Source organism: Myiozetetes cayanensis, unplaced genomic scaffold (assembly GCF_022539395.1).
Source record: "Myiozetetes cayanensis isolate MyiCay16 unplaced genomic scaffold, myiCay2020 scf5-8, whole genome shotgun sequence".
Lineage (NCBI taxonomy): Eukaryota > Metazoa > Chordata > Aves > Passeriformes > Tyrannidae > Myiozetetes > Myiozetetes cayanensis.
Window position 1 is genome coordinate 95,154,058 of NW_026087742.1, and position 19,837 is coordinate 95,173,894.

Genomic DNA, 19,837 nt, shown 5'->3' on the forward strand with positions numbered 1-19,837 from the left:
TAATTACATATTCATCTGTCATCTTGATTACTGAAGCTAACGTGTTTAAACTCTCAGGGTTTGAATCATAACCATTACAACATATTAGATAATCGGTAGCTGTTCATAGTGTGTGTACCTCAAACTCATAATAAAGTTGGACAAAACGAATCAGCTTAAGCATCCTCTATTAATGCTTTATCTAGGTTAAAAGCCAGGACATTTATAGACTAAGAAAGAGCACAGTCAACTCCTGTAGCTGTCTCTTATACTGCTCTAGCCCAATTGTGTTTGAAATCTTTTCAGTCATTCGAGTTGTGGGGAAGATGCAAAAAGGCACTTGCCAGTAGCAAGGTAACATATTCACCCTGGAACCATTTAGACTTTGAAATCAAGTCCAGGTTAAAGACAGCTAACTGATTGGAGGAAGCAAGACAGGGAATACACAACCAAACACTGTATTAAGGTAATGGAAACTGGAGAAAGGTGTGATGTTTTTAAAAACCACCTCCTGGGTTATGTATAAACCCAATATTTTCTAGTTCTACACAAAGTAATGATGCTGCATGCAAAATAAAATGTCTCTGAAGAATTAAGCTCTGAAAAACGTAAGCTCTGAAAAGTAATTTGTTGTTCCTTGAAGGATGACTTAGCAGCCACAAGAAAGTTAAAATAGTCAGCATGGGTTAGGGTCTTTGATTTACACAGTCTTAGCTGATTGAAAAGGGTGTTAAACAAGTTCTTTACATAAAGAATGCATCTGGCATTCCTGAAGTGCTGGACCCAGTGTAAAAGTCCATTAGGTCCATTCTCAAGAGGATGTTTATAGGTCATGCAAAGTATTCATTTCAGAATGGTCTACAAGGGTTTTTCCAGCTCGGTGATAGCCAGCTGGCAGATCTGTTACAGCAAACACTTTTTTATTGTACTCAGGAGTAATTTCTTTATTAAGTTGAGAGATGAAAAAAATCAAAGGACTCACAGAAACATTTCAAGCCATTTGTTGTATATGCAAAGAGTATACTTGGTTCCAAAATCCATTTCTGAGGTCATGTTTTCAGTAAACTTTATGAGAGAAACCTATTAGCTATGCATCACATAGTAGTAACAACTTTTTTTCATTCATCAGTAATTGATCCCTTCTGAGTTTAAATACATTACACTGGCAGCTTACATGCCTTACCCAATCACAAAGTCTTCCCTATCTTTCAGAACTTAAATATCTTGGGATCTTCTTCTGGCATAAGTCTTATTTCCTGCATGTCTTTTATCTCTTGGAAAAATTCTATCTGCTGTCTCATTTCTGACTACTTGGTGAAGATTGAGAATAAAGAATTAAATGCAAACTTTGATAGCAAGGTTTCAGTCTTCTATTAATAAATAAGATCAATTTCTAAATGCCTTAATTTTAAATCTCTTCACCCAAATCTTTAAATTCATCATGGTAAAATGGCATCCAAACCTATTGCCTTTTGTACCTTCCAGAGTTTAGCTTAGAGGTTACAGTACAACACAGTGATATGCAAACTGCTGCCAGTAAATGGATCACTGAGGGGAATAAGAGCCTGGAAAAAAGTAAGAATAGTCTTTTAGGTTGTAAGCATATAGGAAGTAACTTGAGCCTTTTGTAACCCAGAGGCATTTCCTTCTTGCAGTTGTTTCTAATCCTAATCAGAGGAAAACAATATGGTACTTATTTTCTAAATGGATGACTAAAGCACAAAACCAGCAGAGTCAATCTCACATCTCTCTCTGTTGGAAACACCCTCAGACCTCCTCAGTTCCAATGTACCTAAGCAATGCAATGGTTTTTGTAGATTGTTTTGGTTTCTTTTTTAAAGGAACAAAACCCCAGGCTATTTTACTTCATATCTCCATATTAAACAAGAAATCTGTAATAAATCTTTACAAGAAATGGAGAAATTGGAAGGTAAAGTAATAGGTGTTTGTAGTTCCAATTAATGCTGACAACAGAAATAGGAGTCACTAAACAGAAAAAAAAATTTATTTGTGCTAAAAAAACCACATTCACTTAGTTCCTCGTGAAGAAAAACATGTTTAAGTTAGCTTCACTTACAATGCAGAAATAATTGTTTTGTAATCTGGTTCTAGGAACTAATGGTGTCTATCTCAAATCTGTGTTGAGGCAAAGTAGGAAAAAGACAAGCAAAATCCAAAGGCTCTTTATTTGGAATTTGAAAGAAGTCAGTTAATAATTCCAACACTAAGCCATCCTGGATTTACTGTATTAGTTATGCAAAACAAGCATGGTAAAGTACCCTGCGTTTAGAAATTTGATACAGTATTAAGAAACAACATACCTGGAAGTAGCACCCACAAATGGCACAAAGTATTAATTTAATAATATTTTAAAAACCTGATTTGTGCTGGCACCTTCTAAACTTAATATTGCTTACTAGTTTCTTCCTTTATATAAGATTAATAGAAAATTACCTTAATTATTACAGGCCACATTTGCAAAGCTGCTAAAAGCTGAAAATTACTGCTTGAACTAAAGCAGGATAGGTATTACATGATGAAGACCTTTTACTGCCTTCCTAGATGCTCAGGTATTTTTATAGGTCACTGTATGCATTTCTCAATTCTCAAATCTTCGTTCGCGAAGCCTAGCCATGATGATGATGATGTATGCATTTAGAGAACTGACATTTATTTCAGCAAAATGCCCAAAAGTCAGTATCTGAACAACATCCTCCCCCTTGATTCTTGCAATATCCTAAATACTTTCTGGGCACATTTACACAATGGGGTGCAGGGCGAGCAATCATGATGACAACTAAAACTGAAGGAAGAACAGCTCAGCTAAAAATGAAAAATTAAAACAATAGCAAACAACAACAACTAAATAAACACCTACCTTACCATAGCAGGGTGCATTTGGTCCTCTGTCATTCTGCATTTAGTTATGGGAATAACCCTTTGATAATGAAAATAAAGAATACACCATACAGTATGACTTTTAGAAACTTATCCCATTCTTTAAGTTCATATTGCTGCATTTATTTCTATTCAGTTATTTCATCAATCTGTTTGCACTAAAATATTCCCAATGAGAGACTGTCATACTGAGCTGCTCCTTCTGTACAATTTTTTGGTGTCATTTTTGACTTAATTACACTTTGAGGTAATCGTTAGTGACAAAGCATAGCAATCAATCCACAGGGATGGTTTTACGCATCATCACAGTAAACATCTGATTTGATCCAACACCAAGGACCCACTCGAGACATCCCTTTCAACTCACCCTATTGCATCTAATCCCTGAATATAGAACAAGGTCAATGGTTTAGGTAGATGACAGAAGAATCTCAAATCCTCAAGACCATAAAAGTAACAATCTTTTTGAATCAGATAAATGATGCCTGAAAGTAATGTACTTTGGAGGGGAAGCCCGACAGAATTTGTGAAATTTCACATCTTGTATGACTTAATACATCTTAGTTATACTGTTAATTCCAACATGGTGGCAGTGAAAAGTTTAAAAATCCTGTAAGTGAGAATGAAACTTCAGTATGCTTAAGATTTTTGTCTTGGTGAAATAAAAGGACAGAAAACACATTTGGCACCTAATTCAGCTCTGTAATTGTAACACAGAAAATGGAAAGTCAATGGCAATAATTAAAAGAAATCTGCCTTTGTCTACATTTTCATTATAAAATGGAAGGACAGAATCATTCCCTTTTTTTATGTAGGAATGTTTCTACTAACTCACCCAAACTGAACAGACCAAATTCTTGACTTCAAAATCAATTCTGACATTTAATGCCTTGCAAGAATTTCAAAACAAGTACTATTCAATTATAAACTTGTGCATTGCCAGTGTGATTCTGATCTAATCCTGTATTATCTTATAATAGAAAATTAGTTTTGTGCAGATTTGTGAGTATGAGTGCATGTTTTGCTTGGATACGTTCTATCCCTTATATAAATTCTTCAGCCCACAAAATAGAATCAACATCGGCAACTTTATTAACTTTAACCTTGGCAAAGGTGGAATCAGATCCCTTCATATCTCTTTAAAGGGCAAAACCCAGCACCTGTTTGTACATTTTACTACTGCATTCACCAGAATTATTTGTGTCGCTCTCAGTGATACCCAGGGACAGAAAAAATGAGTTTGCTGGTAGCTTGTGCTCCCTCTGCTGTCTGAATTAAGCACGAAGAGCCAGCCAAAGCACAGCCATGGGGGCAGTATTACAAATGCAGAATGATTTTTTGAAATTTCCTAGACACACTAAAAATACCACATAAAAAGATAATTTGATTCTAATTTGTTTGCAAGAAGATGAAATGTATATATTTGGATTGGGTTTTCACTTGCCCTACTGCATATCTAATAAAACAGACAATGTATCCATGATTTCAAGCTATGATGGCTTGTAAACATTACCAGTGACTAATTGGATAGTCATTTGATTCAGCACAAAGTAATTTCTCTCCATTAGATTAAATATGTCACACCCTGTCAATTAAAAATCCATTTAACATCAACCCAGAAATAATAAGCATTTTGAAACAAAGCACCAGAAATTGTATTTGTAACTAAAATTCCCTATATATAGTGTAGGAATTTGGCTTAGCATCACAAGCAAATTTACTCTTCACTACAAGTTTGCCTACAGCAAGCGCTGTAAAAGAAAAATTTTCCTTTTATTATAACATTTCTGTAATGTATTTTTAACACATCAGCACCAGATAGCTATTTGCATTAGCTCATTTTCACAGTTTCATAATAATTATTTCTTATTGTTTGTCTCTTTGGGCACCAGGAGCAATGTCCAGATTAAGAAAGCCATCAACCCCAAGAATATAAATTCATCCATATTCACTGAAATAATGATAATATCATAAACACAAATGCAATTTGTTGTCATGACTTTCTTTTTTTCCTTTTACTCTTTGTTCTATTTGGATTACAACTAATACCTTCAACTAATACTATCACAAAATGTGAGCATACATAATCAATTATAAGCCATTCTGAGAATTTCATCTGGAATCATAAGCAAGAAGCACTGACATAAAGGCCAGATATATTTTTTCCCTCGAAAAAGGATGGCAAACCAAAGTACTGTGCAAAAAGGTATTAAGTTCAGGAAAGTTTTTTGTCTTCATTTCATTTGTCCACAATTTTGTCAGGAATTCTGAGAAGCAAATGAAGAGCAGTTGCTTTATTTCAAAATTCTGTTAAATTACTTTGTATAAGCCTAAACGTTTGTTGAAGAGGACTGTAAATTTTTGGTTCACACATTACCTATGGCTATCATATTGATGTGGTGACAATTCCTTGAAGTGTTTTCATTGATGCAAACTGATGTATGAGCCTTGTAATTCAGCTGAGCCATTCAGCATGTGTCTGAACCTGTAACTAATTGAAAAGTAAGGGGGACTGAACCAAATTGGAATGATCAGATACAAACAACTTTCAAAACCTTCTGATCTGTGCAAAAAATACCTGAAAGAAGACCACTGAGATCACAAAGCCTTTATAGGAAATCAAAGCTAATACAAATGGTATAGCCAAGACACTGATAAGATCCAACTGCGCATATTCCACACTATTTCCCACTCAGAAGTCTGCCAAGGACCCACTGCACTGACCCAGGACAGAGGCACTGCCTCAGTGTTAGCAGGTGTCATGTCGATTTGTGTTATGCCAGAAAGCAAGAAGACACACAGTGAAAAGCAGCAGCATACAAAGACACGTTGTGCAGGAGGGAAGAGGAAAGCTCCATTTAAAAACAAGAACATCAACAAAAAAACCCAAAGAAAAAACAAAACAGAAAAACCACAAACAACAAACAAACACACAGGAAAAAATCCAAACCAAAACAAAAAGCACCTTGAAGAGACAAGTGGGAGTCAATGGGCAGAAGGAAGTAAAATCGCCCATCTGATTTGGGTCTCATGACCCACATGACTAAAGACTTTTTCTTTTGCGTCACTGAGCCAAATGTTACAGCCTCTACAATTCCAAAGTCACTGTTCTTTGACTTAAAAGCATGATGACATTAATTTGCCCTTGCAGAAAAAACATTAATCCATCGTGTTATAAAGAACATTCCCCCTGATTCTAGAAGGTTTTTCAATATGAGGCAATGATGAGACTCTAGGAAACAGTGCCAAAAATCTTGGGTGGATTAGATAAAGTCATATTGAATGCTGAGTCTTCTCGCTAGGCTTCACTGCATATCAGTTCCTGAAAAGGCCATTTGGGTGCAATCCTGTAAAGTGCCTGTGGAATGGGCAGCTCCTGGAGGGAAGGACAGCATTTTGAAATTAGCAACTAAATCTGAATTTATCTGTAAGGATTTAAGAACTTCATTTCATCTAGATTAGAGTCCTGTTCTTTGGTGTCAGAAGGTATTTGTGACTGTTAAAAGCAAGCATGTAAAATAAGGGCCTGGATTACCCACAGCTTTATCCTGGTAGGCAGAGGATAGGCAGACATATGCCTTCCTCTTTCTCACAGATGCTGCAATATTTCTGGATTAGGCAGAGGGGATATATTGGACCCTAACAGTGAATGAATTGGCTTGAGGCACTCTGACACAATGGGGAGTTTATCTTTCACAACGGAGAGCAATTTTCTCTCTGACATTAAAAAGTATACGTTTATGTTCAACTGGGATTATACGTAATAATACTGACAACAAAACGTTATTTTGTATTGTAATTGTTCCCTACTATCAATCCTTCTCACTCTGGAAAGCCATACAACCATTTTACAAAAGGATATGTCCTATAGTGGTTTTATAAGTTGAAATGCATTTAATTATTAAAAAAATTTAGTAATTAATTTTTATTTTTCCAAAGTAAACAAAGAATTGACTGAAAGGGTGGAAGTTAAAAATAAACGAGTTATTGACAAAATCTGTGATAATACTGAAACTGACAACAAACTTTTTTGTTTCAGAACAACATAATTTGCAATATGAAACTGTTTAAACTTTATCATCTATTAAAAAAAAGTCGAGAATATATTTTAAAGCAGGTTTACATTATTTTTAAAAGTAAACAACTTTATTTAATTTGCTTTTAAAACTACATCAGAAAACATAACTAAAACTCTATGCTTCTATACCTATTACAGAAGCTATATTTCACTTCTAAAAACACATAACAAAGATTTTGAGGAAAAATCAAAACCGTAAATGTAGACAAGAGATAATGGATTCTTAATTCCTTGAAGTTGTATACATGAATACTTGTTTGATTTCTTAAGTGGCTACTTTAATTTTAAAAAAGTAGTGAAGAGGTAACAGAACAATTACAATTTTAAGATTACCTGATTAGTGTCACATATGTATTTACTGAAACTTAAAAATACATACAGTTTAAAAGAATACATTGTATAGAAATTTGGGGTTATATGGAAATGAAAAGTTACTATTATTATTATCAAGTCCTAATAATTCAATATAAATAATGTACAATATTGTACCTATCTTGTTCTCTATGTTACTATATTTAGGTATAGCCCCTTATTTCTCATATTAATAAAGAAGTCATTGATTAGCTTACATTTTCTTTCTTTGTGATTAAATAACTGCAATGATGAGCCTAATCTTTACACTAACTTTTTCTCCGCCCCCCAAAAAAGGGAAAAAATTCAAATATTCATAATTTACATTTTTTTAGCATAATTTTGACAAAAATACTTTTCCCAAGTTAAAGACATTTCAATTCAACAGCACTTACAAGAAGTTGGCTGCAAACACTTGTTTATATATTAAGCAGATATTTAACATTTCATAATATATAAAAGTGACACAGTTTAAGACTCATGTTCTTGATCAGCTTTGCTAAAATTTTTCATTTTGTTGTTTCATAGTCAAATAGACACAGAGTCTAAAGTTCCAGGTACATTTCCTTTACATCATCCCCCCAGAGAAGGAACACTGTTGATCTCTGCTCTTGCACAAGACTTTTTTCCTTCCTGGTAGTCCACAGTTAAATATATCACTAATCCTGGACAATTGGACAATAGTCCTTGTTTCCCTAATCTAATGAAAAAATTATGACCTACCCATTCAACATTACTGTCATGGTCTACCACCTTTTGTTTTCACTTCAGCTGTATTTATTCTGATGTAAAATGAAACAAGAGATCACAGAGCATTTTTAGTCAGCAAACCTCTGAAGATGCTAAATACTTCATTAGTTAATCCCTAACAGACAGACAGAGGATAAGTAGCTCCACACTGGTGTGAAACGTACCCTCTACCCATATGCCAAAATAAGAAAAGTATATAGGCTTACTATTGATCAAGCAAAGACAACAAGAAGCCACGTTTTTTATTTTCTGGTTTGATCTAAACAGAGCAGGTTTTAAACAAACAAACATAAAAAGATTTGTTCATGTTGGTTTTTGTTCCTTGTTTTGTTTTGTTGTTGTGTTGTTTTTTGTTGTGTTGGTTTTTTTTAAAATTTTGCTTTGCTATTAATGCCATTTTGAAGTTTATCATGAAAGAAATACAAATTAAGGGTCCGTTATGAGCTTTTTGTGGTTCCCCCCCCCCCCAGTTATGATAGGAGTTAGCAATCTCCTTCAGAATCCACAGATTCAAATGATAAAGGCCAGGGATTAAGCACAGCCGATTAACAGTCTGTGTCCTCTTCAATCTAGCATTTCCACTGTAGATAAACCCATATTCAGACTGAAGTTATAATAAACAGACTGTCCTCAATATCATTTCCCTAGATGACCTCCTCAAAACTGACATTCAAGCATTCTTGTGGAAAATTACAGTTTATAGTAACTGAAAAAGCAGACAAGACAATATATATCCACATAAATGATTCTGAAGATCAAGACAAATGTTGAGAAACCAGATGGATAAAATGATAATTTCACTATGAATATTTTTTTTGCTTCAGTTCTTAGTAATTTCTTATTACTACAGCTTTGACATTCAAAATGAAAGAAGATTCCTAGATTTTATTTTGATTGCTTGTACTATGTATCTTCAAAATAACTGCATTGTTATTTATACTTATGCAAATCTCAGTGGATTACAGTGGTTATAATTCTTTCCCTTCCAAAGGCAAAGGAAAACAAACATTGAAATTCTACAGTTACCTTAGATGGTCTGAAATACAAGGGTTACTCTAAGGAAAGTGTCATCAAAAAACATTTCCAATGAAAAAGAGTAAAAGAATAAAAATCTACATGGGAGCAATTACAGAAATATTCTGTTCAGTATGTGTATTGACTTCTATCATAAAGAATATTTTCACCAAAAATGAAAAAAAAAAAGCCCCTAAAAACAAAGATACTTTTTGTTTTGTAAGAACACATCGACAGGGGAAATTCTGACAGGACTCTGCTGATATTTGACATTTGAAATGCAGAATCCCATGGGTCAGAAGAAAGGAAGTGATTAATACAGATGCAGACTGTGTAACAGGGCATTTTACTTCTTTACCTAGAAGCTAGAACTATTTTAAGGAAGTAATTTAATTTCACTCTGCTTCTTCAGAAAAAAAGCAGGAATATTTCAAACTATTTTATTATAAATACCTAAACTTATCATCTAGCTAAAGAGACTGAATTCTACTCTTTATTTCCATTAGTTTACAGTGGCAGGATTACAGTGAAGTAATTCTGAAATCAGAGGAAGGTATGAGTGCATTTATTCTTCACTTCTTTATTGAAAGTACATGATCAAAATCTGGTTCCCTTTGACCAAACCACACAAGTGATGAGAATCAGGGTCATGCTACACAGTGACAACTACCCCCCCCCCCAAAAAAAAAACAAAACACCAAAACCCCCGAACCTGAGCTGCATTTTGATTAGTTATTCACCAGAACTGACTTGAAGCAAGCACTGCATATGACCACAGTTAATTCATTAGAGTTGTTCATCTGTTCTTTTCACCAAAGTTTAAAAAAAAAAAAAGGGTATATAAAATGATTCAGATTAAGTTCCATAATCAGAAAATTAATTAGGTTTGGATAATTCCAGACACCTTTTCTTCTAGACAAAACAGTTTCAAACCTCTTTTAAATCAATCTCTATTTGAGAAAGAATTGAAAATGTGAATTTAATTCAAAGTCACTCACTTTGAGATCTTGCTTCAAAAACTAATTTCATGGTCTGTCTCCATAACAACATAGCTTACTTTTGCCAAATAAGACTCATATAATGAAGCATAACGTGTTTAATCAGATTGTATGGACTACAGTTTAAGGCTATTTATGTTTAGTATGATTTGGAGACATGTTAACTTAGGAGATGTGATTTGTAGGTCAGTTCCCCTTAAGCATTTCTATGGGCAGATGACTGAATATTTACCTCACTGAAAAAGCCACACTGAGTTATATTTAACTAGTGATATAATATACAGCATGCAATTAAAACACTGTGTACTCCATTTATGAATTTTTAAATTTCTTGTTCTGCAATGGAACCTTTTAAAAATGCTTGTCAGGAACAGTCTTGCCTTCAGCTCATCACTCACATCAAACTTTGTCTCTCATTATTCAGATACATATTCTTTTATGCATGGATTTATATTTTGAAGAGGAGATTAAAAAAAAAAAGGCAAGAGTGTTACAGGTTGGTAGTCAGTCAGCCCACGAAATTTTATTTTCCATTTGATATCAAACATTCTTTTCCTAGACATTCATATATATTTTTCCCTGTCTAGTCTCATGTGTTCCTGAATTAATTATTGAAACTTCTTCTTATTGGTTAAGGGAATGTACGCATTTATTAAAACTAGACTCTAAAATAAGCCTGAGTTAGCAAAGTTGATATTCCTTCAGCAAGAACAAATAAAATCTTAACCCAGAATGCTTTCTTAGGGCAAGCTTACCCTAGTGACTAATTAAAAGCTGAAGGATAAAATCCAGGATATAAACAAATTTGGGAAAGAATTATCTGTGTTATTATCCAAGGAGTGAGAAGGAATGCAATGAGACTGGAAGAGGGTCAAAAAGATCTGCTTCTTCATCTATACTCACATGCACACAACACACACATGAACACACACACATGTGCACACAGAGCCCCCATAAACACAGTTTTTCTTTCACAGCACTTTTCATTTAAGCAGCTTGGTAGTATTTACTTTTGCAAAGCTCCGGGTATTCCCAAACCTTACCCCTTTATTTTTAGCTTTCAAGTTTTTGCTTCAGCTGATGAGAACAGGAAAAGAAGGCGGTATGTTTATTGCTGGCAAACAGCTTGGAAATTCTGAGTAAAGAAGCCAATCAAGGCAGAAGGATTATAATAATCAAAGTACAAAATTTGCATATTTAGAGTATGGTTACTGAGAAATAACAATGCCTTGGTTATGTAAATCAAACCCTCAGCTAAAATGAAGGGATTTGCATATCTGGGAGAAATCTGTCATGTTATGCATCAGTAACTACATTCTAAGTAGCTGAAAGAACTGGCTTTTAGTAGAATATTAAATATAAGCGCCAGTAGTATTTTTTATTTCCCTGTGATATAAAATAGGCTTAACTCATTTGGGGACTGATGAAAACAGGTCTTCTTGCCTGTAGGAAGCAACACTATTCAGAACAACCAAAGATACATTCATCATGCCATAGAGCTACAATTCTAAAGATTGAGATCATGTAAATGTTCAAAGAGTTCTGTATTACCAATTCTGTTCATCCTTTTTGTCTATTGAAAGTGGATTAAAGTAGCCCTCTTGAGAAATGGTTGCATAAAACAGACAAAAGTTTAAAGCTACCTGTTCAGCTCTGCATAATAAAATCATGTTTACTTCATTTTAAATTTAGTGAATGAAGAAAAATAAGTTGGAGTAAAATATTTCATAGATAAAAAATCCTAAGAAAAAAGCACTGCTGACTGCTAGACTATAACAACTTTCTATTATCCATTAAAATCAAGCAGAGCTAATGGTAGACCCAGAGGTTTTATAATAAAACTAAAGGAAAAAAAAATTAGGGAAATTCTCCTTTAAAAGTTAGTACATAACACTATATTTGTACCATTCATGCATGGAAAAAAAAGTATTTTACTTCAGGTTAATGTTTATTTCCCCTTTCCTCTCTTGTGAATGATACTCAGCTGTATTTTAGATGTAAACTTCAGGCTGGCTTACACACCCTGGCCACTGCTTGCAAATGAAACTGTGGATTGGTGTTGCACTGAAACATGAGAGAGATTCTTGCAAGCATATTCAACCTGCAAAGTAGTACTTTTAATGCATGTTCAGAACATTATTAATTTCTAAGATAAAACATGGAGGAAACTCATCAAGATGCTCTAAAGACCTATGTGTAGAACTGATGAGCGTGCTGCAGTGTGGTCCTTAGGGTACTTACCATCCTCTGTGGGCACATAGATATTCAAATACAGACAGTCTTCATTTTGATCTTGAACATATGTCACCACAGTATCCAGATTGGCTGTAAACCAGACTGGCAGCATATCGTTGAGCAGTGACCTCTCATCCAGGTACTGTGGGCAGACAGCAGCAAACTGTGTGGCGTTGCGGACACCCGTCCAAGATGATGGTGGCTCCGGGGGCTGAAATCGCCTTTCTCCAGTCGGAGGAGAGGCATAAGGAACACCCAGGTACTGCTCCACTGGACCAAGGATCTCATTAGGCAAAGGTGTTCTTAAACCACGTATTTTGCCATAATTCGTAGTAACAACTGGATATTGTGCTTGGCCATCGATGAGAGTAAATCTTATTGCCAGTGCAGTTATCCACAGGAGGAAGTTAGAATTCAACATGACACACATTGGAGTGAAGATCAAAGGCAGCCATAGGAGTCCCATTGGTTTCGACATTATTTAAATCAACATCAGCAGGGCTCTTTTTTTTCCCACAGCCAGCAGAAAATTAATCAGTCAAGGAAAATGCAAACTAATAAAAAAAGTCGTCAAAAGGAGATGAAGTGAGGGAAAACGCAACCTTGTTCAGGCAACAAAAAACCAAAAGCTGATGTGTGTAGGTGCCTCAGCTGACTGGCCGTAGACAAATCCCAACATCAGAAGAAACAAGGGAGTGTTTGCCCCTAAGGCCCATCCCAGACTTTAGTGTTGACTTAATCCTGGCAACGCATAGCACCTCCCAGCAAGTAGCGTGGCAAGAGATCCGCAGTTATCCCACTTGCCCACTGAAATGGCTCCTTCCAGTGAAGTCCAGCCAACTCAGTCAGCCTGTGGCCAAGAGAAAACAAGCAATTCAAATCAACAGAGAAATTCATATAGGCATAAATCTAAAATAAAATTTTAAAAAAATATATATTCACACACTACTTCCATGTCAAGGCCCACAAATTATTTATGAATTTTAGACATCATGGTTATGTGTTTCTAAAGACAGGTAAGGTAAGAGAGCTGAAACTGAAGCCATAAGCTTGTCAGAGGTTAGAACACAACCTAAACATTTGTTCTTTTGTATATGCTTCCAATCCAAACCACAGCCCAAACACTGTTGCTTTCAGGAAGGGTATCACATTTAAGTGCTAGCTTAAGGGTATTTTCTGCCCTAAGTAAATGGAATCTCCTTTTTGAGCATATTTTCACTCCCACAGGAACCATACACTGTTTTTTCCCCTGTATTGGATAATCTGTCTTTGTTGTGATATGACTTCTGTAGAGTATTTTTCACATGACTTCTTTTCTTTATGACATCCTAATTTACCTTCATCTAATTCACAAATTCAAATTAATGGAATAGCATTACATTAGTTTAAATCAAGTGTGAGAACAGTTAGTCAAAATCATATATAAATTTATTTGGTTTTGTTATCTGTTTTCTTTGTTCTATGTCTGACAAACAGAACAATGAAAACTGAAAAGAAAAAAAGTGTGATACAATCTCTTGAAAGTCAGATTTCGACCTACATAGCATTACAATTATATAACATTACCTTCTTGCATTCTCCCACTTTCATTTTTAGACAGAAGGCAATTCCTACAATAATTCTGTTAATTTTTAATGAAATACAAGTCACTTACATGTATACGCTAACCATTACAAGTAGTACAAATGAACACACATCAACATTCTTCTACCTGCCCAAAGAAATTAGGGAGTTCCTTTTCACCTACTATTCAACTCAAAACCACAGACAAAAACTACACAGGTAAAAAATCCATATTATGGGAAACTGATACTGATACCTTATATTTGGTAGGATGAACACACCCTTATATATCAAACTCATATAACTGAACTACCAGGTCCTGTTTTCAGTCAGGACTCTGACAAGGAAAATAATTTGAAAGATATTTCATTCTCCCAAAACCCCTGGAATTCTTCAATGACTTCATTTTATCACTCTTACCACAAAATTTTTGAGCACCTGAATGCCAGAGGCCAGAAAAATATTAGATACATATTATATATTATTTCTATTGACATTTTCACCAGGACTTGCAATTTGAGTGCCATTTTTGAAGGAGAAGTCGTTAACAGATCTAAGTGTTGTGTCCCTGAGGGCACCACCAAGGCCATCAGTCCCTGTCTGAGCTATGCTGTGGGAAGCTCTGCGCCCATCTCCATGCCCAGACTGGCTCTTACCCTCACTGGGCCCCCAGGTCGACCTTGGACCTGACTCCTCACCCTGCCTGGCCTGATGATCATTGGGTCACGGTGGGGTCCTGTCCCTGTTCTCAACCCACCCTCAATGTGGTGCTTTAGGAGTTTAGAGTATTGCCTTGCCAGCTCTGCAGTGCCCTCAGCTCCTGGGTCATCCTCCCTCTGGTGCAGCCCTGCTTCAGCTGCTCCCTGACACTCAGAGTGATCAGCCAGCTATGGGTCACCTGAAATTCCTCCTCGAGCACCACCTTCCCTTCTGATTTCTGCTACTGTCGTTAACAATTGAAGTCAGCAGCAGGTGATTGATTTGAACTATCTGCTCCCTCTTGTTCTCTATCTTTCTGACTTTGGCATACTTTCTGACCATGCAGCACAAATCAGATTTTCCAGTCATATCCCAGTGACGATTTAACCTGTGCTCAGGAAGAAGCAACACATCTTAGTCCCTTGATGCCCACAGTGCTGAAGTTTTTAATGACATTTTAAGAAGTGTGGAATAAATCGCTAAGAAAATGACAAGGTGGAAGGAAAGACAGTGATCCAGAAAATGAAAGACAGAGAGAGAAAAAAAATTGTCTTGGCAAACAGCAAATGAAAAAAAGAAGAAACAAAACAAGAAACAAAAATGACAATGACAAATAAAGAAAAACGAACACATTACCAGCATGGAGAGAACAAAAATGGCAACATGAAGGAAAGTGGAAATCCTCAGTTGATACAGTAGAGATAACATACAACAGTCAAAAATATGACATACTAAATAGTATGTATCCCCACTAATTACAGCAGGGCTTTGGATCAAATATCTGCTTATATACCATCACTTTGAATAGGCTGAAAGGACAGGAAAAGGGAAACATTTATTACTGACCTGGAACTGAATTTGTTATTCTTTATGCACACATAGACATTAGATTTTAAAGATCTTAAATCCATATGGAAATAAATCATTGTCTAACACAGAAAATGGTCATATCTCTCAGATCCACTGTCTGAACTGCAGCCTCTGCCAATCAGTACAAAGACATAAATGAACAGCACATAATGAAAAGTACATTAACACAGGCAAGATAAATATAATAAACAAAGCAATTTTAAGATGTCAGTATAAACTCACTTTTGTAAAATGTTTTTGTTATTAAAAGTTATTGAGTTTAGCCAGTTAAGTGACAATCATTTTAAATAATTTCTTAGTAAATAGGTCTCACAGAGAAAGTTTACATAAGTAATAAATTATGTATGACAACCATACAATAAGTCTTTAAACAGAAGTCTCATGAACAAAATTGTTTTTCAAAGACAGTATTATGCAGAATCACAGAATCAGAAAGGTTAAAAGAGACCTTCAAGGTCACCTAGTCCAACCAACAGCCTCACACCACTATAATCACCCCTAAACCATATCCCCAAGTGCCACATCCAGACACATCTTGAACACTTCCAAAGACAGTGACTCCAATACCTCCATGGGTAATTTATTCCAATGCCTAACCACTCTTTAAGTTCTTAGTTTCATTTATTGTATTTCTGATATTTAATCTGAATCTTTCCTGGTGCAACTTAAGGCCATTTCCTCTCATCCTTTCACTTGGGACATGACAGAAAAGACTGACCTCCACCTCAAAACAATGCCCTTTTGGGTACTTGTACAGAGCAATAAGATCTCCTCTCAGCCTCCTCTTCTCTAGACTAAACAACCCCAGCTCCAAGAGCTGCTCTACACAGGATATGTTTTTGAGACTCTTCAGTATCTTCACTGCCTTCATGTGGACACAGTCCAGCACCTCAGTGTCCTTTGTGAAGCCAAGAGCCCAAAACTTAACACAGGATTCAAGGTGCAGCCTCACCACTGCCAAGTAGAGATAGACCATCACTTTGCTTGTCCTGTTGGTCCCACTATTTCTGATGTAACCAGATCATGGACAAGTCACAAGAAAACGAAACAGAAATATAAATTTTATGAGCACAGGAGGCTGAGGACTGCACAGATATCCTAGGGCTTCTCACACTCCAAATAAAACTACTAGGGCACAACAGTGCACCTCAGCTTCCAGTCACTGACCACCTTCAGTCTCTAGCCCTTCCTTCTGCTCAAATTCCCTGGGGGAAGGTTTTTGCCATGTACACAGGTCTGACCTCAATACAGACGCAGGGTTAAAGACCCACCTCCCCTTATTTAGACACACACTCTGAAAGCATACAGTCAGCTCGATTAGCTGAAACATAAGAGGTACCACCTAGTCACCAGAACAAAAAAAATGTAACCAATAAAACTTCAGATTCTCCTCATAGTGATATTTCATACAGTATTTAATGCATTTAAAAATATTTCATTTGCCAAGAATGTGAACTGTGGATTTTCTTCTTTCTGTTCTCTTTGCCCCCTTGAAACATATAATTTTGAAAATTATTAAGTAAAGTGGATATATGGTTGCTTGGTTTTTTGTTTTTCTTTGTTGGTCTGGTTTGTGTGTGTTTGTGTGTTTGTTGTTTTCAAACAAAAGTAATTAAAAAGATTACCATATTTTAAACACACTTAAAGCTCTATAATAAACTAATGTAGTGGTATGATACTGTAAATAAGAACTGCCCAAGGCATAGTAATTTTTGAACAGGCCTACATACAACTAATTTGGAATATTAGCAGAAACCTAATCACACAGCTGTTTTCTGTAAAAGCTCTTCCCAAGACAGGTTTAAATGTGCCTCTACCTCATAACCAGCACTGCACCCTTTTAATAGCGACTGATTTCAAATGTTTGTTCAATAACAAAAAAACTGTTCTTCCAAATATCAGTAAATGCATACTGGTTTAGTCTACCATCCTGCAAATTTAAAAACCCCACAATAGTTATAATTTCTTTAGGGATTTTTTCTGAGCTTCTAGAACTTCTTTCTTGATACACTGAAATGACCTAAACTTCACTCTTCCTCATCCTACATAAAGTCATTCACAAAAGCCAGACAAAGTCATAGTAAATAAAACAGAGTAACATCAGTCATGAACTAATGTGCAGTTTCTGGACTGGATTACTTACAAGGTTGACAAGAAGGTTATTTACCGAAATTGGCCAATCATAGCTATTTTTGAATCTCCTAACTGTAACTATAGCAATGTCTGGTTTCAAATTAACATGAAGCAGAGTCTTACAAGAAATTATTTTTCAAAATAGAAGGTATATTTTGTTGTATTTTTTATGCATTTTCCCAATAGGATTAAATTATGTATTATTAAATTATTATTTAAAAACTACACAGACACACATGCACACACACAAACCCAAAACAAAAAAATCCAAACTTATAATAATTTTAACAGTAGAGGGGGACCAGATCTAAGCATGTTTTGTCTCAAACATTCTGAGTACTGCTGCAGGAAATGTGATTGGAGGTGAAGGTCCCCTGGAGGTGGGGCAGCACTGTTCTGAGCCAACTTCCTTCTCCTGTTGAGATTAGTGCTCAGTCCCCAAGCTCAATTACTTCCTGGAAAAAGCCTGGCTGTGCACACCTGAACAAAACATGCAAATTTACATGAGACCCATGCACCAGGTTAACTGTAAAAGGGAACGGATTGGCCCCACCCCTTTCTCTTTTGTTTTCTTGGTTTACCCTAACTCCGGATCATCCCCATGGCAGGACCAATGCAGCCTCTAAGGATTGGTGATATACATTCTTTTCTTCCCTTGCTTTGCCTGGCAAAAAGCACGGCTATCAGAATCTAGCCCATATTCCTTACTGAACTTTATTGTGGGAGTGGGGAGACTGTGGAGGTGTGCCGTGGCTTGTAAGCCTGCACCTTCGCATAGCGGTGTTGTGGCTTTTTAGCCTGCATTTTGGTTATGTGTTGTGCAGTGTGAGCCTGTACCTTGAGGAGTTTGTCTGCAGAGTTGGGAACTTACTGAAGTGTATTGTATAAATTTAAGGGTGCATCAGCCAACACCTTTGAGTTTAAATATTGTGCTGGTCGATGGAGTTAGGAAGACAGCTGTACCATAAAGCATAAGAGTTCCCTGACATGTGGTCTGGTGTCTTTGTTCAGCCTGAGGAGAATTTACAACAAACATGACGCCCACTTACCTGTGGGTTGTGACATTAACTTAGCATTATAAACTTCACTAGGGATGAGTACCTGAACAATGCATCACAGAATTATTTAGGTTGGAAGCATTTCCTATTAATTCACAGTTAAAAATCACTTAAGATTTAAAAATTAAACTCAAAAGTGATACATATTTAAGAACCAAGATGTATCCTTCTTTAAAGTGAAAATAAATGCCAGCTATACAAACATCACCATGGACTCTGAAATTGGTCTTAGTTCTATAATTAGAAGTAACTGAAGGAAAAGGTAGATAATTTATATTATATTTTTAATATGGAAATAATGTCTGAAAAGCAATAGAAATTATATACAAACATTAAATTCAGAAGTTTGGGGGTTTGTTTTTAAATAACATGTTGCATTTACCGTTCTATGAATTCCTCCGAGTCTCTCAGATTGGCTCGGACAGTGTCAGTAGATCCCTCAGGTCAGAAACTACGATCACCATTTACTTTTCAGAAAATGGACACACATTTCTTTTGCATCATTTCTTCTTGCCTGAAGCTACCACTCTTACTCTGAATTTCTAAGTCTTACACTATCAAAAAGAATGATGGGATTATAAGACAAGGTTGTGTGGTGCCTGCATTATTTTTGAAAACTGCAATTGTCTCAATGATGAAAACAATTTGAAAACTAAGTGGAGGGAAAAAAAGTGTGATCATCACTTCTTTTCAATTAAAAAACAAGAAATACACTTCAGCATTCTGTAAAAAATCAGCTGTTTGGATCTAATTATAAAAGGTGGTTGTTGAGCAATCACAAACATGGTTTCCCTTATTTATTCCTGTATTTAAAACTATTTAAAAAAAAATCTTAATACCAAGGAGGAGCCAAGACAAACTGGAAATGCTCAGTTAAGACAGTTGCACTTATCTCAATGACTTCTGAACTATAATTTCAACTGCTATTGCACACAAGAACCATAGAAGAATATCAGTGATTAGACAATTTTCATGATACTTTCTGCTTCTTGAGAGAAATTGATAAAGATTGTAAATAAATATAAGGTGTTACTATTGGCAAAGAAAAAACATGTCACAAACCTCTTACAAACATAAACCTGAAATGACTAATTTCAGGTTTACACACCAAAGGTGTGTTCCACTCAGATCAAACCATGATCTGAATTTAAGCTTCCTGTGACTGAATGGACACTGTAGTTATTCAAATGTCTAATTGTGGCTGCAAAGTC

At 35.7% G+C, this 19,837-nt stretch overlaps 1 protein-coding gene across 3 annotated transcripts in view; it reads right to left on the reverse strand.

Moving 5' to 3' along the window:
* NLGN4X (neuroligin 4 X-linked) overlaps positions 1-19,837 on the reverse strand; it is a 171,883-nt gene that overhangs the window by 107,523 nt on the left and 44,523 nt on the right. For all 3 annotated transcript variants that reach the window (XM_050333857.1, XM_050333855.1, XM_050333856.1), the window contains exon 3: positions 12,310-13,153. In XM_050333857.1, the coding sequence (XP_050189814.1) occupies positions 12,310-12,781 (472 nt within the window). In that variant the 5' untranslated portion in view covers positions 12,782-13,153. The remainder of the gene's footprint in view (positions 1-12,309; positions 13,154-19,837) is intronic.